Consider the following 24,240-nt stretch of genomic DNA (forward strand, 5'->3'; position numbering starts at 1 on the left):
GCTCACAGGCCCCTGGGAAAGTTTTCATGTTTAGCTAGAGGTATGCAAATCCTAAGCTATTAAAAGAGGGATTTAGCTTGGTTTCTCATTGTCCAAAATAGAGGTCCCGGAATGGGGGACTTGTAACTGATAGTTGCATTTCCAACCCTCCATCTACTGAGCTCCACATCCTTATGCATACGGGCAAGACAGGAACTCACACGACTTCCGGATCTCTGCAGGTTTGTGGATATGAGGAGGGCATCTGAGTGGCCATAGACCTGCTTGTTGGCAAAGAAACAGCCTAAGGAGTTCCCTTCATGGCGCAGCAGAAACAAATCCGACTAGGACCATGAGGTTGCAGGCTTGATCCCTGGCCTCGCTCAGTGGGTTAAGGATCTGGCGTTGCCGTGAGCTCTGGTGTAGGCTGCAGACAGATCTGGCGTTGCTGTGGCTGTAGCTCCAACTGGACCCCTAGCCTGGGAACCTCCATATGCCGCAGGTGCGGCCCTAAAAAGACAAAAAAAAAAAAAGAAAAGGAAAAGAAAAGAAAAGAAACAGCCTAGATTCAAAACTAAGAAAACGGTTTTTTATTTTTCCATTTCATGGAAGCACTATCATCTCCTGGTAGTTCCCAGCTGATGGCCACCAGGTGGCAGCAGAGAACACAGTGCTGCCGGCCCTGCCCAGAGAGTCCGGTGGAGGAAGAGGTGGTGGGAAGGGTGAGGACTCCACTGAGGGTAGAGTTAGAGGTTATAGGTTTGGGCTGACAGAGACAAAAAGAGGGGTAAGGTGGGGGCTAATATAGATCCCAGGAGGGAACAAAAAATACCGAGAACACCTTCCGGGTTCAGGAATAAGGAAAGGATTAAGAAGTTAGGCTCAGTTGAAGAGAATTCAAGGCAAGTGGGAAAAGAGCTGAGCTGGAGGGCCCTCTGCCTGGAGGCACAGGATGCCTCTGGGGATCCCATTATCTGTACTCCTCCCGGGGTGGGTCAAGGTCTGGCTCCTCTCGGGATCCGTGGTCCACCTCAGGGGCAGGTGGCCAGGGGTTTTCTGGAGGCTGGGGTCCTGCTGGCCAGGGGTCGTCAGGCCGGGGAGGTTGAGGGGGATCAGTACTAGGGGGTTCAGGAGGCCAGACTCCAGATTCAGGCAGGTCTCTCCAGGGACGATTGGGCCCTGGAGCTGGAGGGTCCTCAAAGATAGGAGGTACCCCTGGCCAAGGGTCACCGGGGATTGGGGGGCCCCGAGGCAATGTTGGGGAGCCCTCCTCCTCTGAGGCCTCCGTGGATGGGGGAGATGGGTGGTCTCCGCTGCCTGAGATGCCTGTAGAGGAGGAAGGAGAAAAGTAAGAGGCAGTAAGGGCCAGCGACCCGCCCCAGGTCCCCCCCAAACTTCAGGCCCAGGGGGCACGACTTCTCAGGGATGGACTTCAGTCAGCCGATCCCACAAACCTCAAAGTAACTCTCAGAGAGCTCTCTGCACATTCACAAAATTCCAAAGTGATCTTAAAAATGACATAAAAACCTTGTCTTGAACCATTACCTGGACCAACTTTAAACTGTCAGGACCCTCCTCCCTCTACATAAGCTCCATCCACAACTGGGACACCCAGCTGGCATGGCCCCTGTGCTGGTCTGCAGTCCCAAAGCGGCCTACACTCTGGCCCCATGTGGCACCCAGACCCCACACACCTGAATTCTGATTTTTTTGATGTGTGTTGAGGGGGGGCGCGGAGAGGGAGTGCTTGAGGCATGTGGAAGTTCCCAGGCCAGGGATCAAACCCACGCCCCAGCTGCAACCCAAGCCCTAGCAGTGACAATACCAGATTCTTAACCCAATGTACCACCAGGGAACTCCATGAATTCTGATCTAAATCACCACAGGGAGCTACACTCAAACCAGCCAAGCATTTGGTCTGAGCTAAAATGTACCTTCCGGCATCACCTGCATCCCCTTTGCTCTTACCCTCACATGAATTCTCCGAATCTCCCAGAATCTCCTCTGTGCATCCATGTCACCCCCGCCTCATTTTGACCATCCCCCATCCCCCCCAAACTGCACTCCAGACCTCTACTCCCAGCTCACCTCCGGCGAACAGGCAAAGGACCAGGATCCCCAGTAGCTTCCAGTTGAGCATCTTGGCTGTCTCTTGGCCCCCAAAGTCGGGGGGGTAGGCTGAGTCTGGTTGCCCAGGAACCCCAAGAGGCTTTATAGGGAAGGCAGGAGGGGAAGAGGCCAGTCTCTGGGGAGGGGCTGGCCCAGTGACACAAGGAATCACACGGGAATCTAACTGGTCAAACCCGTTTGGAAGGCCATGGCTAGTGTGTAACCTGTGATGGTGGCGTCCCTCATTTTAGTCCCCCAGCTCAGGACCCAGCCATCCAGGCTTTATCGGTGACCTAGACCTTGGTCATCCCAACTTTGCACATCCCCTTCTGCAGCAGTTTTAATAACAGGGCCTTCCCTTTGCATCCCTCAAGGCCAGCGGCGGCCAAGGAATGGGAGCAGCCTCGCGTGGGGAAGCAGTGTAATTACAGGGGCTGGGAGGCAGGAGGCCGCGTGGGGGTGGGCGATCGGGGGCACAGGGAGGGGTGGATGGGGACGGTGAACCTTTTCAACAATGGGCTGCAGCTAGGACAGTCTCAGCTAGCACAGGTTCCCCCGCCCACCCAGGGTGAGGCCTCTTCCTGGGGCTCAGTTCTTTTCCTGGAATTGCCGCCTTCCAGCCTGTGCCTTCCCCAGGTGTAGGAGGCCTCCAAGGAGTTTCATCCAAGAGTCACCTGGGGTGACTGCAGATCAGGAAGGAAACATGAGGACCTCCTGATTCCTTCTCCCCACCCCAGGGCTGGTTCCGGGTTACACCGGAAGCTGACTCAGCTCCCCTCCTCCCGCTGGAATCCTCTTCACAGCCCTTCTGCCTCCCTCTCCTGGTCCTTGGCGAGAGCTCTGTGCCCACCCGCCTCCTCTCATCCTTCAGATGTCACTAAATGGGGTCTGTGTCTCTGAGAGCCCTCCTAGAAACTTTCTTCAGTAATGTGCCCAGAGCAGAACTCACCTCCTCACCAGGCTGTCCCATGTCCCCCTCGCCCTGGTCTGCTTCCGGCAGGAAGGGACACCACTGTCCCCCTGCGCTTCCTTCCTCTCTCTCCTCATCCCTCGGCCACACCCTAAACCGTCCTCCCCAGCCAGCCAACAGACCCCTTTAAAATGTAAATCGGAATTGTGCCAAAGTCCCCAGGTTAAAAAGCACTCCAAGGAATTCCTGTTGTGGTGCAGCAGAAAGGAATCTGACTAGTATCCATGAGGATGCGACTTCGATCCCTGGTCTCTGTCAGTGGGTTAAGGATCCAGTGTTGGCTTGAGCTGTGGTGTAGGTCGCAGACTCGGCTAAGATCCTGAGCTGCTGTGGCTGTGGTGCAGGCCAGAGGCTGTAGGTCTGAGTCAACCCCCAGCCTGGGAACTTCCATATGTCACATGTGGCCCTAAAAAAGCAAAACAAACAACAAAAAAGCACTGCAAGGACTTTCTATGGCCTTAGAGTAAAATCCAAGCTCCACTAGGTCCTGGCCTCTCCCTGCAGCATCCTCCCTCCACACGGGCCGCGCTTGTGCTTCTCCCAAGTGGAGGCACAGCCTGGTCCTCGCCTGACCCCGGCCTCAGCACATCGGGCCTGAGAGGCCTCGCCTGTCCCTTCATCTGATGCTGCCCCTCCCCACAGAGCCAGGCTCTTATCTCGTCACTGTGATCTTTTTCTTCTCTTCATAGCACTTATTGTTTGAAATGTTGATTTGTTCTTGTGGAAACTTGGTTGAGTCTGTCTCTTCCATGGGAGTGTAAGCACCACAGGAGCAGAAACAGGTCCGTCAACACGGTGGCTTCCTGGCAGGATGCCACCTGGCTGTGCGACACCAGCTGAACCAGTGAAGGTTTATATCTGCCTCACTCCCGGCACTGACCATCTTCCAGACAATTCCAAGCTCTTTAAAGCGCTTTAAAACACAAGTTGGGAATTAAAAAAAAAAAATCTGGAGCTTCTCAAAACAAACTTTGAGCAGCCCGGGAAAGGGATTTTGGAAAAGGAGCCATGTCGTGAAAGAGCCTGTGGGAGGGACCACTTCTCACATTGCCTAGACAAGAGAGGCTGCAGAGAGAAAATTCCCTTTATTCCTAAAGAGAACTGTCCAAACAAAGGCTCCTGCTGTAGGCATCATCTTTAGTGAGTCACGGGAGAAATCACAGACATCTTGGTGCCTGTTGTCCTGACGGTGGCCAGATGGGGAAGGGGCTGGGCGGGACCCCCCCACTCTGGGGCCCACTTCTCCACCATCCTCATCCTTGGTCATCGCAGCTGCTCAGAGGCAGACTGAAGTAGAAGAGGTCTGGTTCTCTCCTTCACAAAGAGCCTCCTCTTTGGAAATGGCCTCACTCAGGCCCTGCAGGTCATCCAGCAGGTCGGAGAGGGATCCTAAGAAAGAAAACCCTGGAGTTCCCAGTGTGGCGCAGCGGACACACATCTGACTAGTATTCAGAAGGGTGCAGGTTTGATCCCTGGCCCTGCTCAGTGGGTTAAGGATCCCGTGTTGCTGTGAGCTGGGGTTTAGGCTGCAGTTGTGGCTCAGATCAGGTGTGGCCGTGGCCGTGGTGTAGGCTGGCAGCTGTAGCTCCAATTCAACCCCTAGCCTGGGAACCTCCATATGCTGCAGGTGCGGGCCTAAAAAAGGAAAAAAAAAAAAAAGTAGACCCAGAGGGACAGGAGGCTGTTAGGTCAAGATGCAGAGGAACAGGGCAGCCTCGGGATGTAAGGGTGATGAAGGAGAAGGCTCCTGGTTCAAGGCGGGCGTGGCTAAGAGGCTGTGGGCCTCCAGGGGTCAAGAGAACAAGGTTCATGCACACCAGAGTGCCTGGAGGAGAGGGTCCTGAAGTCCCCGCCCCATCCCTTACCTCTGATGGACTCCTTGGTGCAGCGGGCCACTGCCAGAGGCGCAGGCGCTGAAGACTCAGGGTTCCCTGGGCCAGACTCCACAGGTTTCCCCTTATCCAACAGGGAAGGAAGAACTGCCAACAGTCGTTGCTGCTTGTAACGGGAGAGGAGACCCTCCTGCTGCAAGGTGGCCTGGGAAGGAGAGGATTAAATGCCACCGAGCCGGGGCAGAGCACCGCCCCCCCAACAGCTCTGCTCCCCAGCCAGCCCAGGCAGGGGCCCCGTCTAGCTGCCTCCTACCAACATGAGGTTCTTGTCCCTCTCCAGCTCCTTCAGGCGCTGGGTCAGCCGCTGCCCCTCCTCCTTTCGGGCCTCCTCCTGCAGGCGCCGGAGCTCCTGGTTCCGCTCCTTCTCCCGGGTGGCTTTGCGCTGCATCTGGCGCAGGGAGACCACTATGGGAAAGCCAGGCCACAGGGGGAACGGGTGTGGGCCAGCCTAGAGGCCGCAAGGCACCAAGAAAACAAGCCTGGAGGGATGGGCAGGAACACTGGGTCCCCAGCTCTGTGACTCAGAGGAGCCACAGACGCTTGTGGCCTTGGGCTCTTCCGTACAGAGGGAGGGTGGCCCATGCTCTAGGATCCCATGAATCTGTGAACCCTAAGTACCTTCCCCATCCCCGAACCTTCCCAGAGTCCCTTAGGGGAAATCAGAACAGGGACCGGATACCAGATTGTGTGCAATGCATGTTCACTTTCTTAAAGGGTGACAATGGCACTGAGGTTATAATATAGGGAAATAGCCTAGTTGTGGGAGATGCTGCTGAAAGGTCATGTTTACAACTTCCTTTCAATCTTCCCCCCGAAAATGTATCTATCAATGTGTGTATGTATATACAGACAGAGAGGAAATGTGATCAAAGGTTATTAACTGCTGCTTCTAACCAGACGTGGTATATGAGTCCATTACATGAGTCTTTTTTTGTCCTTTGAGGGGCCACACCCACAGTATTTGGAGATTCCCAGGCTAGGGGCTGAATCAGAGCTGTAGCTGCCAGCCACAGCCACAGCCACAGCCACGGGGGATCCGAGCCGAGTCTGTGACCTACACCACAGCTCACGGCAATGCTGGATCCTTAACCCACTGAGCAAGGCCAGGGATCAAACCTGTGTCCTCATGGATACTAGTCAGATTCGTTTCCACTGAGCCACAACAGGAACTCCTGCATGATTCTTTTAACTTGGCTAGGTGTTTGAAATTTTTGCCAATTAAAAATCGGGGTGATCATTGGTGTGGGATGTCAGGTGTGAGATGTCACGATGCCTTTGTGAAGGAGAGTGACGGGTGGGGAGCGGCCCCAGGGGCTCCAGGGCTGGGGGCTTGCGTGCTGTTGCTTGATTTGGGAGCCGGGTAGATGGGTGTTTACCACCTGAGAATTCATCTTCCCTGGTAACTTCATTACTTGCACACTTCCAAAAAAGCTTTAAAGTTTCAAAAATAACCTCATGCCTCAACACTTCCTTCTTCCCAGAAGCCCACCTCCACCCCGGCCCATCTCACCGGCCTTGGTGTGTTCCCTCCGAGCCTCATTCAGTCTCCTTTCTGACTCTGAGAGCTGTTCCCGCAGCCGAGTTTCCACTTCGGCCACCTTCTCCTGCAGCGCTGGGGTGGAGGTGCAGATGGGGTGTGGGGGGGTGGGGCTTGCTTCACAGTCCCCACCGCCCCCTCGGGTCTGCCATGCCCCTCTGCACACCTTGCCCATAGATCTCCTGCTGCTGGGTCAGCTCCTGCCGGAGACCAGCAGCCTCCGCCGTGCTCTCTTGCTGGCCCTGGCGAGCTGCCTCCAGCTGCAGCCCCAAACTGGCCAGGGACTCCTGTGTGTGCTGCAGCTCCTGCTCCAGCTGCTGGGCCACCTCGCTCAGCTTCTGCCGCTCCACCTCCCCTGGGAAGAGATGGCACCCTCTAAGGCTTCTCCACCCCTAGACCCAGCTCTTCCTCTTCATCCCCAAGGCTCAGACGCTGGCCCCTGCTCCAGCTCAGTAACCCGAGGACCGGGCATACCTTGTTCCCGGGCCCGGCCCACCTCCTGCTGGATGATGTGGGCGCTCAGCTGCAGTTCTGCGTCCAGGCGGTTCCGCTCTTCCCGCAGCTGCTCCAACTCGAGGTTCATCTCGGTGGCCGGTGGGGGTGGGGGGCAGCTGAGACAGAGAAGAGAAACTGCTGGGTGGGGGAATCACCCAGCTGCCTGACCCGGAAGGCCCACCCTTCCTCCAGCCTCGCTTTTTTGGTCCAGGGACTGACATCTGAAAAGCCCCACCCCCTCCCATCCACTCAAAGTGGCCCGAACGTCACCTCTCCTGGCGCAGCTGAGCAAGGGCCAGTTTTCGAGCCATCAAGCCTGGGGAGAAAAGGTAGAAGAGCAACAGAGAGATGCGTTTGCGAGGAAGAGGGGAGACGGGAGGAAGGGGAAAGAGGATGCGGGGCGGGGCGCATCTGGAGGCTGCTCTACCCACCCCGAATGGTGTGGACCTTTCGGACGGCATAGCTGAGGCGGGCGCTGAGGCTGGGCAGCCGGGCCGTGGCCCGCTCCACCTCGGCCATGGTGCTCTGGAGCCAGGCCTGAAAGCTGGAGAAGGCACAAGGTCACCGACCTTCAACCCCACGGCACATCCAAATAGACTCGACCCCCCTCCCCCCAGAACTGCTAAGCGCGTGGGGAAGGCAGGGAAGAGGGAATGGAGCAGGGGCAAGAGACGCTGAAGCTAAGGGGAGGGGCCCCACCTCTGGGCCCTGCCAGTTGTGAAAGAAGATCTGAGAGCTTACGCCCCTTGGTGATGGTCAGATAAAAATGATGCAGTTGCTCATAAGAAAAGCACAGCTATTGCTGGTCCTCAAACCTATGATAAGCTTCTCGTTTGGGTCCTCATAAAACAACAGTGAGGTTCATGGGGTTGCACCTTCACGGACTACCGTAAGGACTCTGTGACGATGATCTACCTGCAGGGGCTAAAACGAGTGCCCTACGGTGGACTAATTGCTAGTAATTTAGGCATTTTTACCTGCAGGCCCCCGGATGCATCTCCAGAGTGTGGGACTGTCCTGGCACCATAAGCTACATTCAGGGTATATGAACTTATGTGCATTCTTCTTTGGACCAAAGCCCACAGCCCAAGAAGGCATTAAATGACTTTACATCTTTTTAAGCGAACTGCAAAGCTTATTCTCACAATCTGCTTTTTCTTTTTTCTTTTTTGTCTTTTTAGGGCCGCACCCACGGCATATGGAAGTTCCCAGGCTAGGGGTCAAATTGGAGCTATAGCCGCCAGCCTACACCACAGCCACAGCAACGCAGGATCCGAGCCGAGTCTGTGACCTACACTACAGCTCATGGCAACTGTGTCAAGGTCAGATCCTTGACCCACTGAGTGAGGCCAGGGATCGAACCCGAAACCTCATGGTTCCTAGTGGGATTCGTTTCCTCTGTGCCACGACAGGAACTCCTTCTTTTTCTTTTTTGTCCGCGCCAGTGGCACATGGAAGTTCCCAGGCGAGGGGATCAAACTCAAGCCACGGCAGTGACGAGGCGCAGATCCTCAACATCTAGGCCACCAGGGAACTCCTCACAATCTGCTTTTTGATCACTATTATGTATCAGAGATCAAAGTTATCCTCGCCAACCAATCCCTGATGCCAGCGAAGGCCAGGTCCATGTGCTTTATCAGCTGGCTGGACCCAAAGCAGCTGGGTGGCTCTTGAAAATCAAGAAGCCTAACCAGGGCCCCTGGGAGGAGGGCATCCCTAGCATCCAGCACTAGGTGGGGCTGGAACTCCCTAGGAGAGTGCAAGTCTGCGCCAACAGAAAAAGAAGCAGATGACAAAGGGTGAGGTTGTATCCCTAGCAGCACAGCAGACATCACTTTTATCTGGAAATTATTTGAGCAGGTGCTTCCAATACACTGTGGCTCTTATGAAACCCTTTTCCTGATAGCATCTCCAAGCCATCAAGAGACTAATAAATCTGGCAACAATCTGAGATTGGGTTGGGCGTGGTTTTTTTGTTTTTTTTTAGGGCCAAACATGTGGCATATGGAAGTTCCCAGGCTAGGGGTCGAATTGGAGCTGCAGCTGTTGGCCTTCGCCACAGCCACAGCAATGCCAGATCTGAGCCACGTCTGCAACCTACACCACAGCTCATGGCAACACCGGATCCTTGACTCACTGAGCAAGGTTAGGGATCGAACCCGCATCCTCATGGATACTAGTTGGGTTCGTTACCTGAGTCACAACGTCAGGAACCTCCTAAACCTTCAACTGGAAAAACAAACAACCAACGCCCCCCACCCCGGAACAGTTCTGAAGCCTCCTAGGCTCTATTTAGTTCAAGCTGTTACATGACTAACTGTAAGAGGAAGTAATAGCTCACTTCCAGTCAAACACACAATGATTGGGAATCATAACAAGTGACCCTGGTGTGACTGTGGGATGGGGTTACCCCTTAAGAATAAACAAACAGGTTTTAGGAGTTCCCATTGTGGCTTAGCAGCTAACTCTTCCAACTAGCATCCATGAAGATGCAGGTTCGATCGCTGACCTCGCTCAGTGGGTTAAGGATCTGGCATTTCCATCAGCTGTGGTGTAGGTCACAGACACGGCTCGGATCCCGAGTTGCTGTGGCTGTGGTGTACGCCAGCAGCTACAGCTCCTCCTGGACCCCTAGCCTGGGAATCTCCATATGCCGTGGGTGTGGACAGAAAAAGACAAAAAAAAACCAAAAAAAAACCAGGTTTTACAGGGCTAGATACCTCCAGCCCTGCATCCTCCACGTGGCCAGCTTTTTGGCCCCTCTTGCCCAAGGTTCTTGAACTCCAAAGCGCCCAGGAAGCCAGGGAAGCAGAAATGCCACTCTACCCACCCTCCACCCCAGACACCTGCTGACGGCATTGGCCACAAGCTTCAGCTGCTCCTCCGCCTCGGCCGTCTGCTGCTGCCTCCGGCGCCGGGCCTCCTGAGCGCGGCTCAGCTCTATCTGCAGGGCCTAGGAAGGAGGCAGTAAAGAGAAGGGTCCCCTTCCTGGGGTGTCCCTGCTCTCCCCTGGCCTCTGCCTGTCTCAGACGCTGACCTTGGCGCTCATCCGCTCCACCTCCACCTCCGCGGCTTTGTCTTGCAGGGAGCGCTCCAGGATGGCCCGTTCCTGGCCCTGGGTTTCAGCTCTTTCCTGGAGCTCTGCCACCTGGGGGAGGACAGGAGGCAGGTCTAGACCCAAAAGCTGTAGGGGGGACACTGGGAAGGGGTCAGGGGCAGAGGTCTCGGAAAGAAGGCCGCAGAGGGAGACAAAGCTTGGGTTCCTGAGACTGGAGTCTGAGTCGGGATTTCCCTCCAGAAACATGGTCCCTATACCCACACCCTGAGGAAGCGCCCTGTGACCCACCCACAAGGACCCATGGCCTCTGTTCATGCCGCCCACCCATCCTTGAATGCTGTCGCCTCCTCAGGTGACCATCCCACCTAAGGCCGGCCCACCTCACAAAAAGTAAACCCCACAAGAGCAGGTCCTTGTCGGCCTCTGCTCAGGGCGGTGCAGCCAGCATGTGAGAAGCATTCAGTAGGTATCTACTGAATAAATGCCAGCCCTAAGGAACAAAGAGCTGGGGGAGAAGACGGGGAGAAAGAGGGTACCAGGCCACCTGTCCCTTCAGCTGCTCCACGCATCCTCTGTGCTCCAGCTCCTGGGCCTTCAGCTGCACCATGAGGGCGAACACCTTCTCCCGCCAGCGCTTCAGCAGGGCCTGGCACTTCCTGGTGAACTCGGGCTCCAGGCAGTCTGAAGGCTGAACCTGCGGGTGGAGGAAGTGGCGGGGAGTGTGGGCTCCTGGGGAGCAGAGGAAGCGGGTGGGTTTTGTTTCTTCTGTCCTGCCTAGGCCATTGGCAGCCACAGCAAGAAAAGGCATTCAGGGGAAGACGATGCTGGCAGGTTCGGGGAGGGGCACGCCAACCCCTCCCATGCCTGGGGTTGGGGACAGGGCAAGGCACCCAGGGGCCTACCTTGCGGGCCAGCTCCTCCTCCTGTATGCAGAGGATGTGCGTGAGGCTCTGCACGCGCACCTGCAGCAGCTCAGCCGTGGTGTGCAGCCCGTCCCGGTCCTCCTGCAGCTGCTACAGTGGAGTGGGGGTAGGGGGAGGGCAGCCGCTCTGTTGGAGCTCCCAGAAGCCCTCAGGGATGGCCAGTCTGGGCCCCGGTCACGGCACTGCCTTCTCTCCCCGGGGGCTGTATTCTGCTCCAGCGGCCCCCTTGCCCAGGACCTGAGCCCTCATGTCCCACCCCATGCCCAGCACTCTCTCACCTGCACAGTTTCTAGAAGCTCCTGTCGCTCTGATTCCCACGTCTGGCTGTGGACCTCGGGAGGAACCTGCTCCCCCACATATCTCCTTAGGTTCTCAGCCAAGGTCACCTGAGCCTCCAAGGCCTCTTGGGTCTTGCTAGGGTTGGGGTGGGAGCAGGGTAGCCATCAGTGGGGCACCCTGGAGACCCACCCCACCCACCAACTGCTGGACCCCCTCGGCCACCTCCCTACTCACCTCAACTGCTGCCGCAGCAGCTCAGCCTCCCTCTGGGCCGCAGCCAGCTCCTTGGCTTCCTCTGACCTCCTGGTTTCCAGACTACTCAGAGATTTCTCCAGGCCCCCAGCCTTGTGAGTCAAACTGGAAAGAGCCTCCTGGTGAGCCTGTGTCAAGGAGGAGAGCTGTGGAGAGAAGGGGGCGCTCAGCAGGGCCTGCTGGCCCACAGCTGGCTTCCCAAGTCCTCCTCCCGCCTCAGTCCTGCCCCTCACCCCCACTTCCTATGACCTTGGATGACGACCCAAGAAATCACCCAACGGCACACGACTGAATGGAGACCGTCCTTAGCGCCTTACTCCCCCTCACCCCGGCAGGTCTCCCCCAAAACACTGTCACTCCTCTCCATATCCAGTGCCACCAACCTGAGGTTAAAAACCACCCTCATTTCTGGACAAGGACAACTGTCTCCTGACTGGTTTTTAAAAACCACCAGTGGTTTACCCAGACCAAAACCCAGCTTCTTCCCTGGGCCTGTGAAGCGTGTTGTGCCTTGGCCTCTGCCTGCTTCTCTGAGCTCACATCCTGTCCCTCCCTGTGCCCACTCTGCTCCAGCCGCCGTGCTCTCCCACCGTCCCCGCAACAAGCCCGCCCTTTCCCACCTCGGAGTCGACCCAGAGGCTTGGCTTCCCCCAGCTCTTCAAGTCTTGGGGACACCATCCCCTTGGGCAGGCCTCCCGGGGCCTCTACTCCCCACCCACCACCCACTCTGTCCATCACATCACACCCATCCTGCACTTCTTAGCATCATGAAATGATCCAGCTTCTGCATGTGCTTACTATCTGCCTCCCCATCCCGAAGGAAGCCCTAGGAAGGCAGGCAGTTGTCCTTGGTTCACAGCACCTCCGTCAGTGGTGAGGGTGTCAGAGTTGCTGAAAGAGCTGGGGTCAGCCGGTGACGGAGGGGAAGTCGCTGCTCTCACTTGTGGCCTGCCCACCTCTAGCCCTATCTCCAAACCACAGTCACAGGGGGCTTTTTAGATATGAATCACAAAACTGGTCCTTCTAGACATAAAATACAAATGTGATCACCTCATTTCCCTGTTTAAAGCCTTTCGACAGTTGCCCGTTGCTCTTAAGGGAAAGTATAAAGATGAACCAGCCGCTGGCCTCACTCCACCCCAACACCCAGAGCCCCTCTGGCCCCCTCCCGTCCACATACTGCACCCACCGCCTCCCCACATGCTTCCTCGCCAGCCAACTCCTACTCAGCACAAATGTCAATTTCTTAGCATTAACTATCTTTCATCAATCTAAAGGCCCTTTACATTTTTCTTTGAATGACCTCCTTTGTCCATTTTCTGACTGGACTGCTGGACTGCTATCCATTTCTAGGCACACATTATACAATAGGGATATAAGCTTTTTCTTCTGATGTGAGCTGTAACTACTCTTCCTTAGTTTATCACTTGCCTTTAATTTTACTTTGTCATTTCTCAGTTTATTTTTTTTATTTTTTTATTTTTTTGTCTTTTGTTGTTGTTGTTGTTGTTGTTGTTGTTGCTGTTTCTTGGGCCGCTCCCGCGGCATATGGAGATTCCCAGGCTAGGGGTTGAATCGGAGCTGTAGCCACCGGCCTACGCCAGAGCCACAGCAACTTGGGATCCGAGCCGCGTCTGCAACCTACACCACAGCTCACGGCAACGCCGGATCTTTAACCCACCGAGCAAGGGCAGGGACCGAACCCGCAACCTCATGGTTCCTAGTCGGATTCGTTAACCACTGCGCCACGACAGGAACTCCCATTCCTCAGTTTAGAATCATCAAGGCAATACATTAGTCTTTGCTTTAATGGCTCTGAATTTTGGTTTATAGGTAGAAAGGTCCCCATTCCCAAGTTATAAAGGAATTCACCCATATTTTCTTTTTCGTCTTTGGCCACCCCACAGTATATAGAGCCCCCGGGCCAGGGATCAGATCTGAGCTATGGTTGCGACCTAAGCTGCAGCTGTGGCAACTCCAGATCCTTAACCTACTGTGCTGGGCTGGGAATCGAACCCATGTCCCAGTGCTCCCAAGATGCTGCCAATCCCATTGTGCCACAGCAGGTTCTCCCCCCAAACTTTCTTCTAATGCCTTTATGGTTTCATTTCTTAACTTGTCAACTAGTTAAGGTGGCTTTCCCAAACCCCAGACCAGTTAGGCCTTCTTTGTCCCTCTCCTTGGCACTTCTCCCAACTGCAACGAATTTTTTTGTATGCTTGTTTTGCTTTTTTAGGGCCGCACCCGCCGCATATGGAGGTTCCCAGGCTAGGGGTTGAATTGGAGCTGTAGCTGCCAGCCTACACCACAGCCACAGCAACACGGGATCCGAAACACATCTGCAACCTATACCACAGCCCATGGCAATGCCAGACACTTAACTGAGCAAAGCCAGGGATCGAACTCGCATCCTCGTGGATACTAGTCGGGTTTGTTAACTGCTGAGCCATGACGGGAACTCCCTGCAATGAATTAATTAGGACTAAATCAAGCGCTGAATGTATGTGTCCCCCAGCAGGCTGTCAGCTCCACCCAGGAGGGCAGGGACTCAGCTCACCCCAGTGTCCTGTCTCCTGTCTCAGGGTGACAAAGGGTAAGCACGGATAAATGCTTGCTGAGTCAATAATCTCTCTTTCCCAGTCCATTTTAGGACACCACTACCATCTCCCCCCACCCCCACCCCCAGTGCTCCCAGATGAACTGGGTACCTGGAGTAAAGTAGGAAAACAAACTACTTCCTACTGAAGAGGAACAAGGGGGAGTTCCCGTCATGGCGCAGCAGAAACGAATCCGACTAGGAACCATGAGGTTTCGGGTTCGATCCCTGGCCTCGCTCAGTGGGTTAAGGATCTGGCGTTGCTGTGGCTGTGGTGTAGGCCACCAGTTACATCTCAGATTAGACCCCTAGCCTGGGAACCTCCATATGCAGCGGGTGCGGCCCTAAAAAGATAAAAGAGAGAAGAAAAAAAAAGAGGAACAAGGGCTTCAAGTGGTGGAAGGTCGCCTGAGTCCTGGGGGAAAAGGGCAAACGGAATATAACCCACACAGCCAGGTTCCTCTTCCCAGACACCTGTTCTTTTCACCTTCATCAAACAGCTCATTACTCTTTTCTGCAAGACCTGCTGTTTACTGAGGAGCTCCCGCCCAGATCACTACTGAGCCCTTCCCAGGGCCACATTCACCTCCTCTTGGTGCAGCCTCTGAACCTCCTCCAGCTCCCGCTGGCTCCCCTCTTCCAGGTTCTTCCGGACAACCTCAGCCCCGGCCAGGGCAGCACGCAGGCCCTCGGCCTCAGCACGGCCGGCCTTCTCCGCCCGTGCCAGCGCCTCCAGCTCCATGGCCTGGGACTCCAGCCTCATCTTCTGCTGCAGCGAGGTCTCCCGCAGCACCCGGACCTCCTCCTCGAGCCGCCGCAGCTCTTGCAGCTGCCGAGAAATCAGCTCAGCCTGCTGGCTCAGGGCCTGCGACCCCGCCAGCTCCACGGACCTTCAAAGACAGGTTAGCACAGGTGAGACCTGTCTCTGGTGCCAGCAGGGTGGCCAAGGCACAAATGGAGACCGGAAGAGGAGACGATTCCTCTGCTCCAGAGAGGGGGGACGGCAGGGGATGAAGCTGGGCTGTAGCGCTCTCCGCATTTCCATCACCATCATCATTCATGGCCCTACTACGCACATCTGGGCCCACAGGACCTAAAAGCTAGCTGAGTTCCTGGAACATGCTCTATCTCAAGGTCAATATACAGCAGATGTGTTAAACATCAGATGTGCATATTATTAGGCTGCATATTCTGAACTGGAGAAGTTGGAAGGACATTCAGAGACTTCTGAATTCTTTTTTTGGTCTTTTGTCTTTATAGGGCCACACCTGTGGCATATGGAGGTTCCTAGGCTAGGGGTCAAATCAGAGCTGTAGTTGCTGGCCTACACCACAGCTCACAGCAACGCCGGATCCTTAACCCATTGAGCGAGGCCAGGGATAGAACCTGCGTCCTCATAGATACTAGTCAGGTTCGTTAACTACTGAGCCATGATGGGAACTCTGACTTCTGAATTCTGATTTAAGGGTGAGGAAAAGTTTGAGGAAGGTGCAAAGAGAGGTCACAACTTCCAGTGTCAATATGGCAGGGCCAGACGCTAGGGGAAAGTCATATATTGAGTTCCTGCTGGGGAACAATAGATTGGCTGCATCTCTGGAGCACTGGGATGCAGGTTCAATCCCTGGCCCAGCATAGTGGGTTAAGGATCTGGCATTGCTGCATCTGTGGCTCAGATCTGAGTTCCTGGCCCGGGAACTCACTATGCCTCAGGGCAGTCAAAAAAAAAAAAAAAAAAATCAGTTGAGTGTTAGGTACTCATGAGATGTCTGAGAGGGTAGCACTTCCAATAAATTACATAGTCTCAACCAGTCTACTGGTGTCGCATAAAGTTTAAACCAGCTTATCCCATGGCTCTTGACACAGCTTCCTCACTGAGGCCCAGAACAGCATTTTTTTGTTGCTGTTCAAGAAGCAAAGATCTGCAGCCTAGAGTCATTAAGTGACGGCCAAAGGACTCCCAGCTGGTAGCCACATTAGCCACAAAGAGTCTGACTCTCACTCCAGTGCTCCCCTTTTGTCATCATGCTCTTTTCTCTTTGATGGGATCCAAGGTCGACCCATCTGCAATCCTGCTCTTGAGCAAAATGGCAGGATGACGTTCCAATACATTTGGGAGAAGACACCCATGAAACATCAAGAATGAGAATTTTCACAGGTAACACACTGACAGATGGCACGGACAGCTCCCTCAGGACGAATCCTCGCTACCACAGCACATGGCCTGTTCTCCCCGCAGGTACTGCATCTTACCTTATTCTACGCTTAATACAATCGGCTGTGGGTCAACCTATTTCCTCCCTTAGAATTTTTTTTCTTTCTTTTTTGGCTGCACCTGCAACATGTGGAAGTTTTCAGGTCAGGGAGCGAACCTGTGCCATAGCAGCTACCTGAGCCACTGGACTTACAAGGCTGGATCCTTAACCCTTTTGACACAAGAGAACTCCTTCCCTTAGGATTTTAAATTCCATGATATCAGGATCTTTCTTTTTTCTTTTTCAGTTTTGATACCCCTGTCCCTAGCATCAAGCACATCATCTTATTATTATTTGTGCACTGTAGGCACCAACAATTGCTTATGTACAAATGAAGAAATCATGGAATGAAGGGCTGAAATAGGGTAAAGGAATCTATTTCAGTGAAGAAGGGACAGTGGCAAGCAAGCCCGAGAAAACAGCAACAGGAGATCCCTACCTGCCTCGCCACCCTGGCTCCTGCCCTTTGCCAGAAACTTCCTTTTCCCACATGGTCACTTGAGGTCTCTGGTTGTCTGACAGCCTCTCTAAGACATCTTGATGGGCCGGGGGCTGGACCAAGGGAATGTCTGAGACCCAAGGGGGAGCCATTCTCGGCAGAGTTGGATGGGGCCGAGCTTGGAAGTGGGATGGGGGTATCAGCCTGGTGGAACCTGAGGAATCGTAAGGACAAAGATGGTCAGTTTCCCAGGGGGACACAATCACCAGTTCCCTTGCAAGATCCCACTGACCTGAACGTCGAAACATCTCCATATCATCTGAAGTCTCTAGATTCTGTGTCCAGTCATCTATGTTCTCCTGGACAATAGGAGAAACAAGGACACTCCAATTCAATTTTCAAGCCCCCTTCCAAAGAGAGAGCCCCTACAACAGCAAAGTCAAAAGCCTTAAATAACAGCCAGGGATGGCCGACTCTTAGCTCCTCTTTTCCTACTTCCCAAAAGAAGCAGGAAATATCTGAAAATCACTTGCTTGTCTCAATCTGGTTCCTAACAGAACTATGGCAACAGCCACGAGATGGAACAAATTTACTGAGACAGGCTGGGAAGCTCTTAGGTTTTGTTCATACTTGTAGAATTCTGGGCAGTGCCTTTACCCTCCTCCTTAAGTTTCTACAGTCTCTGCTGTTCCTGGATGGAGATGACGAAGGTGTGCGGTGCAGGGGCTGTGAGCCCAATCGCCGGAGTTCTCTCCATGGCTCAGCAAGGCCTTGGGGAAGCCCATCCAGACACCACCAAGCCATGACTCCTGGGTCCTTCCTTATCAAAGCGCTGATCCAAAGCCTGGCCCCAGATGAGCATGGCTACATGTAGAGCAGGACACCTATGGGGCCCCCAGGGAATCCAGGCAGCCTAGACCCCTTGGCAGAAAAGTCATCTCATCCAAACCCTTCCAGCAACTCCCTGCTCAGTTTCTCTCTACTGTCCTCTCAGTTTCCATTCCTGTCTCCCACCAGCCTCTCCAGAGCCCCAGACAAGAGACGGCTCTTCAAGATCTCCCCACCCTCCCACCCGAATCCATCTATTCCCCCCCCCAATCTGAGATTCCTATGCCCCTCCCTACATCCTAATTTGCTTTGATCCAGAAGGAATTATTCTGGTCCCCCACGCTCATCTCTCAATTCAATTGCCTGCTCTCCCTCCCGCCTCTCCCGCAGATACTCCTGAGCCTTCGCCCTGCTGGACGAGGAGCTCTAGGGCTGTTCTGACCACTTCATTTGTCCTTTTACCCGGACCCTGTACCCCTCCACCCTGTGGACCCCTGAACCCACCCCCGCACCCCCTCTTGGCCCTTCCCGCCCCCAACCGACTCTTCCCGAATACCCCTTACCCAGCGCGAGCGACCCCTCTGCCCTTTGACCACACCCCCTACCCCTAGCTCAGAAGCGCGGCCTCAGCCCCTGACCGCGCCTGCGCAAAGCGGGCAGGTTGGCGGGACGCTCTAAAGCCCTTCACCCTTCCGGGAGGAGGAGGGGAAGAGGTGTACGCAGGCGCGGTAGTCTAAAGCCCGGCCCAATTATGGCACTGAGGGCATCTCCGCGCCCTGGCGGCTCCTCCCAACTCCGGGAACCCGGGAAAACTTGTGAACTAATCAGAAAAAGCGGAAGGCGGGAGATCGGAGACCCTCCCAGCGCGTCGCCCAATGGAGAGAAGGAGGGCAAAAGAGATGGCCAATCAGAAACGGCACGGGGGGCGGGCTCTCTCGGCGCGAAGTTCAGACCCGGGAATTCCGAAGGCGGGGTCGGTACTGCCCGCGCGCGGAGACGGCGCCCCTCCTGGCCCCGGCTTCCTCGCTGTCAAACAGCCGCTGGAGCACCAGCCCTGGCCGGAGCCTGAGAGATCCTGAGCTGCCGCACAGGCTGGCACTGCCCGGAGAGGGGACCGCTTCGAGACTGCACCTCGCGGTAGATAAGAATCTGGATTGCGGCGGGGAGGGAAAAGGCTGGGTTTCCCTCGCATGATCCCGGGAAGCCCTATCCTGTCTTTAATCCCACCTGGAGAAGTCGGGAAGCAGGGGTTTAGATCCGCTTTGTTAGAGAACATAGAGACCCATTTGCACTGCCTTTGGAGGGATGACAGTGGATAGACTTCCCACGGGGGTTTAAGCTATCTAGTTATGAGTGAGGGGTTGGCCAGAAGAGCGAGGCGCAGGCTAGCAGGTGGGTTACTCTGTTTGGATTAGCAGAATTGACAGGAAACTTCTCCAAATTACACTGAGGTGACAAGTTAGTATCACACAGAAGCAGGACCCCAGTCCTCCCCCCTTGCAATTCGCATATTCCCCAGAAGCTGCCTAACGTATTGTTGCCTGGCACAGACTTGAAGGCTCCCGGAATATTCTGCAGCCTGAGGATCTGATTCAACTTCGTGCCATAGGACATCTTCGTCTTTGCACTATACTGGGACCCTCACGAAATTTTTCAGTTGGAAAACTGTTGACAGCCAATCTTGCATCGAATCCTAGGCCCTTGCACTCTGAATTTACACTATTCGGGGAGCGTGCCCAAGGTTGAGATTGCACAAAGCACAGTTCAACTCTGCATCAGAGGGAAAGAGAACTTAGGCCAGCTGTGCATGGCCCAGGATTGGGAAGTGATGGATTCCTGAAGTGGAAGAGGTGGTGCAGAGGGGGCACCGCCCATGCTGCCCTGCTTCCAGCTGCTGCGCATAGGGGGCGGCAGGGGTGTCGACCTTTACACCTTCCACCCCCCAAGTGGGGCTGGCTGCACCTACCGCTTGGGCTGCAGGGCCGACCTGTGTGATGTGGCCCTGCGGCCCCAGCAGGAGCCCGGCTTCATCTCGGAAGTCCACGCGGAGCTGCACGCTGAGCGCCGGGGTGATGACTGGAGGGTCAGCCTGGAGGACCATAGCAGCCAAGGTGAGGAGTGAGCAGAGCAGCCTTATGCCTGGGCAATGGCAGTTCTGGGCTGCAAAGTCTCCACAGGGACCATTGCCTGCCTTCCACCCAATCTCCCCTTTGGGCTGGCTGGATGGTTATCACCCAGACCTGTCCTCCCACCAGAAATGTGCAGTGTCAGAAGCTCTTTGTGGAGCTGACCTTGTTTAGCTCATTCAGGGGCGGGAGCATCATCAGAGAAGTATCGCAGTGGGTTGTCCTGGGGCCAAGCTCAGACTTGACCAAGTTTCCAGACTTGTTCCCAAGTTGGCACCTTGTTCTTGGCTTAGGGCAGTTACATGTTGAATTGTTTTAATGATCTGAACCTATGTCTTACTCCTTTGACTCGGAGGCAATTACAGTCTCAGAAGGCCTGGGTTCACATCTGAGTGGTGCCACTGACCCCCGGCAGCGTCCCTCAGGCCTGTCACTTCACCTTTCTAGGTATTAGTTTCCTCCTAGGTAAACTATAAGCCTTTCTTAGGTCTGTTTTGGTTGGGAATGTTGTGAGGATTGGATAACTAGTGGCCAAGATGCACCTAGTGCTTACTGTTACAAGCCAGAACTGTCCTAAATGCACTAAATGTAGGTGAGCACAAATATCCCCACTTTCCAGACAAGGAAAATGAGGCACAAAAGTTGTCCAGGGCCACATGGCTGGTTAAGTAGTGGAGCTTGGATTTGAACCTAGACAATCTGAACTATGCGGATAGGTGTTGAGGCGGAGCTGGGTGAGTGAGCATCTCTGAGAATCAGACCTCAGTAGATTGAGGGAAGGAGCTTTTTCCCTCCATGCCTCCAGTGGGAGGGCATAAGAAACAAAAATTTGTTCCCAGTTCACAAAGAGCTTGCTATCTGGTGTTACCTGCGAAGGGACTTAGAACATGAGAACTGGATAACAGATGCAATGTTCTTCCTCGTGTTCCCCAGAAAATCAAACAGGACCAGATCTCTCCACTTCTGACCCACCATTTGTTTCTGTCGTTCTGTCTGGTGTCCCACCACCAACAGGGACTTTGGTCAATAATGTCCGACTCCCAAGGGGTCACAGGCTGGAGTTGAGTGATGGTGACCTTCTGACCTTTGGCCCTGAAGGGCCCCCAGGAACCAGCCCCTCAGAGTTCTACATGTTTCAGCAAGTCCGAGTCAAACCTCAAGATTTTGCTGCCATCACCATCCCACGGTCCAGGGGAGAAGAGGGAGAAACCAGAGCTGGTTTCCGGCCTATGCTGCCCTCCCAAGGGGCCCCCCAGCGCCCCCTCAGCACCCTCTCCCCCACCCCCAAAGCCACCCTGATCCTCAACTCCATCGGCAGCCTCAGCAAGCTCCACTTGCAGCCGCTCACATTCTCTCGGAGTGGGAGTGGGCCGCAGAATCCACCCGTTTCCACGACTCCTGGGGAAGTGAGGACCACCCCTTCGGCCCCACCCCCAAGAAACCGGAGGAAATCCGCTCACCGCGTGTTGGCAGAACTGGACGATGAGAGAGAGGCTCCCGAGAGCCTCCCACCCGTGCTTATAGAGCCCAGGAAGAAACTGCTCCGTGTAGAGAAAACCCCACCGACACCCAGTGGGTAAGTGGAGAGAACTCCATCTCATCATTTCACTGCCTTTTAACTCCTTTTTAGAGCCCTAGACTGGGAGGCGGCTCTGCCCGGGGGATAGAGACCAGAGGTGGACCTTGGGATCGCAAGACCTGGGTTGGTTCTGCTCGGCAGATTCTAGTGAATCCATATAGGTTCACTTTGATTACCCAGGGGAAAGTTCTAAGTTTCTGCAGGTTTCCAGTGACCCTAGTTTTTGTGTCACTTTCTTCAGAAATCGTCGTGGGCGTCCTCGGAAGCACCCAGTGAGCATCCCCAGGGCTCCCCCAGCAGCTGGGGGCGGGGAGCCCTGTGCAGCCCCCTGTTGCTGCCTACCCCAAGAAGAGACAGTAGCTTGGGTTCAGTGTGATGGTTGTGACACCTGGTTCCATGTGGCCTGTGTTGGCTGCAGCATCCAGGCTGCCAAGGAAGCTGACTTCCGGTGCCCAGGCTGCCGTGTAGGCATCCAGAGCTAGGGCGGCCACCAACACCAGAGGACAGAGCCGGCACCTCCAGGCCATGGGGGGACAGGGAGTCCTAAGAGATGCCTTCTTCTTCCCTTGCCTTCCCCTGGGGTGGTGGGGGGATGAGTACAGAGGAAGGGTCCATTGCTATGGATTATCAATTCAAGGCCCTTGTAGCCAAGGTGACAGAAGAGATGGTTTCCTGCCAAAGATACTGCTGCCTCCAGGAAGTTGCCAGTGAGCTGGAAATCCCCACTGTTATAAGCTGTTGTGGGTCCTTGTCATGGACACTAGAATGTGTGGTCAGGAGCATTCGACTGCAGAGGGCCTGCCTGGGAGGGTGGCAGCCCCAGACTTGAGCAAGCAAGATCTTAATGGCAGCACCTAGCCTTCCTTACCTTGTGGATAGTCCTGCCACTGACCATGACTGTGACCTGACTTTTCAGAGCTTTGCTTCCATTTCCGAATAAAGAATGAGCAGCTTCATACACTCCAAGGTGCTTGCTCTTTTTGTGGGTCTGATACCCCTTGTTTTCTAGTTCTTGGGAGAATGGACTTGGTAAAGTCTGGAAAACTAATTCAGATTCTTTGCTTTTTTTTTTTTTGTCTTTTCTAGGGCCACTCCCACAGCATATGGAGGTTCCCAGGCTAGGAGTTGAATCGGAGCTGTAGCCGCTGGCCTACACCACAGCCACAGCAACGTGGGATCCGAGCCGCGTCTGCAACCTACACGACAGCTCACGGCAACGCCGGATCATTAACCCACTGAGCGAGGCCAGGGATTGAACCCACAACCCCATGGTTCCTAGTCGGATTCATTAACCACTGTGCCACGAGGGGAACTCCAAAAAACTATTCAGATTCTTAAGGGAAGAGAGTGAGCAGACAAATCAGAGAAATACAAACCTGCTTATTGAAATGGTGCAAACATACGGGATAAACTGGAGGTGGGAAGACAGAAAAAAGGAATCCGGGTAATTAGTTTCTTTTTTGTTGTTGTTGTTGTTGCTATTTCTTGGGCCGCTCTCGCGGCATATGGAGGTTCCCAGGCTAGGGGTCGAATCAGAGCTGTAGCCACGGCCTACGCCAGAGCCACAGCAACGCGGGATCCGAGCTGCATCTGCAACCTACACCACAGCTCACGGCAACGCCAGATCGTTAACCCACTGAGCAAGGGCAGGGACCGAACCCGCAACCTCATGGTTCCTAGTCGGATTCGTTAACCACTGCGCCACGACGAGAACTCCTAGTTTCTAGTTTAAAAGAAAATAGGTGTTCCCATTGTGGCTCAGCAGTAACAAACCCCGCTAGTATCCAGGAGGTTTGATCCCTGGCCTTGCTCAGTGGGTTAAGGATCTAGTGTTACCAGGAGCTACATCCGGTGGTATGGGTGGCAGATGTGGCTCAGATCCCAAGTTGCTGTGGCTGTGGTGTAGGTCAGCAGCCACAGCTCAGATTTGACCCCTAGCCTGGGAACTTCCATATACCACAGCTGTAGCCTTAAAAAGACAATAAAGAAAACAGATACACTACCATTAAACTAAGGTAGCTGGGATTTGGTCAAGTTCATGAACGGCAGAACTTTTTTACAAGTTTCGCCGGTACTACCAGGAAGAAAAAAACCTGGGACACCAGCTGGAGCAGATACTGACCTGGTCAAGTCTATCAGCCTAACCTACCTGGCTACACTGATCTCTTCTGAGTCTTAACCAAGCCAAGATACTGTTAAAGCAGAGTTTCTATAATTCTTATTAGGAAAGCCCTGTCTTGACCTAGTCTATTGCAATCTGCATGTCCATATCCACTTCCTATCCTACTTAGACTTACCAACCTAAGTTTTTTACACACCAAGGAAAGGCTCCAGAGCAAGGGCTCTCCGATTAGATAGTATCAGAGCCAGGACTAAAACACGGGGGGTTAGTGGGTCACTCACAGATAGGGGAGGCAAAAACCTTAAGTGGAAACCAAATGGACCCCAGTAGCAAAAAAGCACAGGCGGGAGTTCTCTGGTGGCTCAGCAAGTTAAGGCTCCAGTGTTGTCACTGCTGTGGCAAGGGTTACAGGGGTGGCAAGGGTTCAGTCTCTGGCCCAGGAATTTCCACGTGCTTCAGGGACAACCAAAAGAAAAAAAAACACAAGATGGAGTTTCTGGTTGAGGTGATATGCAAAAGAAATAAGTACATAAAAGACTAGATTCCTTGGAGTTCCCGTCGTGGCTCAGTGGTTAACAAACCCGACTAGGAACCATGGGGTCGTGAGTTCGATCCCTGGCCTTGCTCAGTGGGTTGGGGATATGGCGTTGCCATGAGCTGTGGTGTAGGTTGCAGATGCAGCTTGGTTCCTGCATTGCTGTGGCTCTGGGGTAGTCTGGCAGCTGTAGCTCTAACTGGACCCCTAGCCTGGGAACCTCCATATGCTGTGGGAGCAGCCCAAGAAATGGCAAAAAGACAAAAAAA

General features: G+C 54.3%; 3 protein-coding genes across 16 annotated transcripts; 1 reads left to right on the plus strand and 2 right to left on the minus strand.

Moving 5' to 3' along the window:
* Positions 547–3,342, minus strand: PSORS1C2 (psoriasis susceptibility 1 candidate 2). Of its 3 annotated transcripts, none has more exons than XM_013977604.2 (3): positions 3,038–3,342; positions 2,068–2,188; positions 547–1,305 (listed from the first exon to the last, which is right to left on the minus strand). In XM_013977604.2, the coding sequence occupies exons 1-3, from the start codon at positions 3,056–3,058 to the stop codon at positions 950–952; spliced, it is 498 nt and encodes a 165-aa protein (XP_013833058.2). In that variant the 5' UTR covers positions 3,059–3,342; the 3' UTR covers positions 547–949. The 3 variants fall into 3 exon arrangements, with proteins under 3 accessions (XP_013833058.2, XP_013833059.1, NP_001116643.1); XM_013977605.2 differs by having other exon boundaries at positions 2,068–2,771; positions 3,038–3,055; NM_001123171.1 differs by lacking the exon at positions 3,038–3,342 and having other exon boundaries at positions 950–1,305; positions 2,068–2,119.
* Positions 4,125–18,356, minus strand: CCHCR1 (coiled-coil alpha-helical rod protein 1). 10 transcript variants are annotated; one of them, XM_021098444.1, is made up of 19 exons: positions 18,173–18,316; positions 17,439–17,551; positions 17,074–17,140; positions 16,782–16,995; positions 14,677–14,980; positions 11,477–11,640; positions 11,242–11,377; positions 10,943–11,053; positions 10,585–10,734; positions 10,020–10,130; positions 9,829–9,935; positions 7,414–7,526; positions 7,253–7,298; positions 6,962–7,098; positions 6,654–6,842; positions 6,461–6,562; positions 5,204–5,355; positions 4,924–5,095; positions 4,125–4,447 (listed from the first exon to the last, which is right to left on the minus strand). In XM_021098444.1, exons 3-19 carry the CDS (start codon positions 17,093–17,095, stop codon positions 4,335–4,337), a joined length of 2,343 nt encoding a protein of 780 aa, XP_020954103.1. In that variant the 5' UTR covers positions 17,096–17,140; positions 17,439–17,551; positions 18,173–18,316; the 3' UTR covers positions 4,125–4,334. The 10 variants fall into 10 exon arrangements, 9 of the variants coding, with proteins under 9 accessions (XP_020954103.1, XP_020954100.1, XP_020954099.1 ...); XM_021098441.1 differs by having other exon boundaries at positions 17,412–17,625; positions 18,173–18,315; XM_021098440.1 differs by having other exon boundaries at positions 17,412–17,645; positions 18,173–18,315.
* On the plus strand, positions 18,532–22,280 carry TCF19 (transcription factor 19). Of its 3 annotated transcripts, none has more exons than XM_005665754.3 (4): positions 18,532–18,746; positions 19,160–19,720; positions 20,750–21,311; positions 21,556–22,280. In XM_005665754.3, exons 2-4 carry the CDS (start codon positions 19,483–19,485, stop codon positions 21,794–21,796), a joined length of 1,041 nt encoding a protein of 346 aa, XP_005665811.1. In that variant the 5' UTR covers positions 18,532–18,746; positions 19,160–19,482; the 3' UTR covers positions 21,797–22,280.

Source organism: Sus scrofa, chromosome 7 (genome assembly GCF_000003025.6).
Source record: "Sus scrofa isolate TJ Tabasco breed Duroc chromosome 7, Sscrofa11.1, whole genome shotgun sequence".
Lineage (NCBI taxonomy): Eukaryota > Metazoa > Chordata > Mammalia > Artiodactyla > Suidae > Sus > Sus scrofa.

Coding starts and splice junctions, on each gene's coding strand:
- CCHCR1 (XM_021098441.1), bottom strand. CDS start 17,585: ATGGCTTGGTGGTGTCTGGATGGGCTTCCCCAAGGCCTTGCTGAGCCA. Junction 14,981..16,781: donor GAGCCAGGGTGGCGAGGCAG/GTAGGGATCTCC, acceptor CTGTCTTTGAAG/GTCCGTGGAGCTGGCGGGGT. Junction 10,735..10,942: donor AGGAGGAGCTGGCCCGCAAG/GTAGGCCCCTGG, acceptor CTCCACCCGCAG/GTTCAGCCTTCAGACTGCCT.
- PSORS1C2 (XM_013977604.2), bottom strand. CDS start 3,058: ATGGGACAGCCTGGTGAGGAG. Junction 2,189..3,037: donor TGGGACAGCCTGGTGAGGAG/GTGAGTTCTGCT, acceptor TTCCCTATAAAG/CCTCTTGGGGTTCCTGGGCA. Junction 1,306..2,067: donor CCTTTGCCTGTTCGCCGGAG/GTGAGCTGGGAG, acceptor CCTCCTCTACAG/GCATCTCAGGCAGCGGAGAC.
- TCF19 (XM_013977603.2), top strand. CDS start 19,483: ATGCTGCCCTGCTTCCAGCTGCTGCGCATAGGGGGCGGCAGGGGTGTC. Junction 19,721..20,668: donor GGAGGACCATAGCAGCCAAG/GTGAGGAGTGAG, acceptor CGTGTTCCCCAG/AAAATCAAACAGGACCAGAT. Junction 21,312..21,555: donor ACCCCACCGACACCCAGTGG/GTAAGTGGAGAG, acceptor CACTTTCTTCAG/AAATCGTCGTGGGCGTCCTC.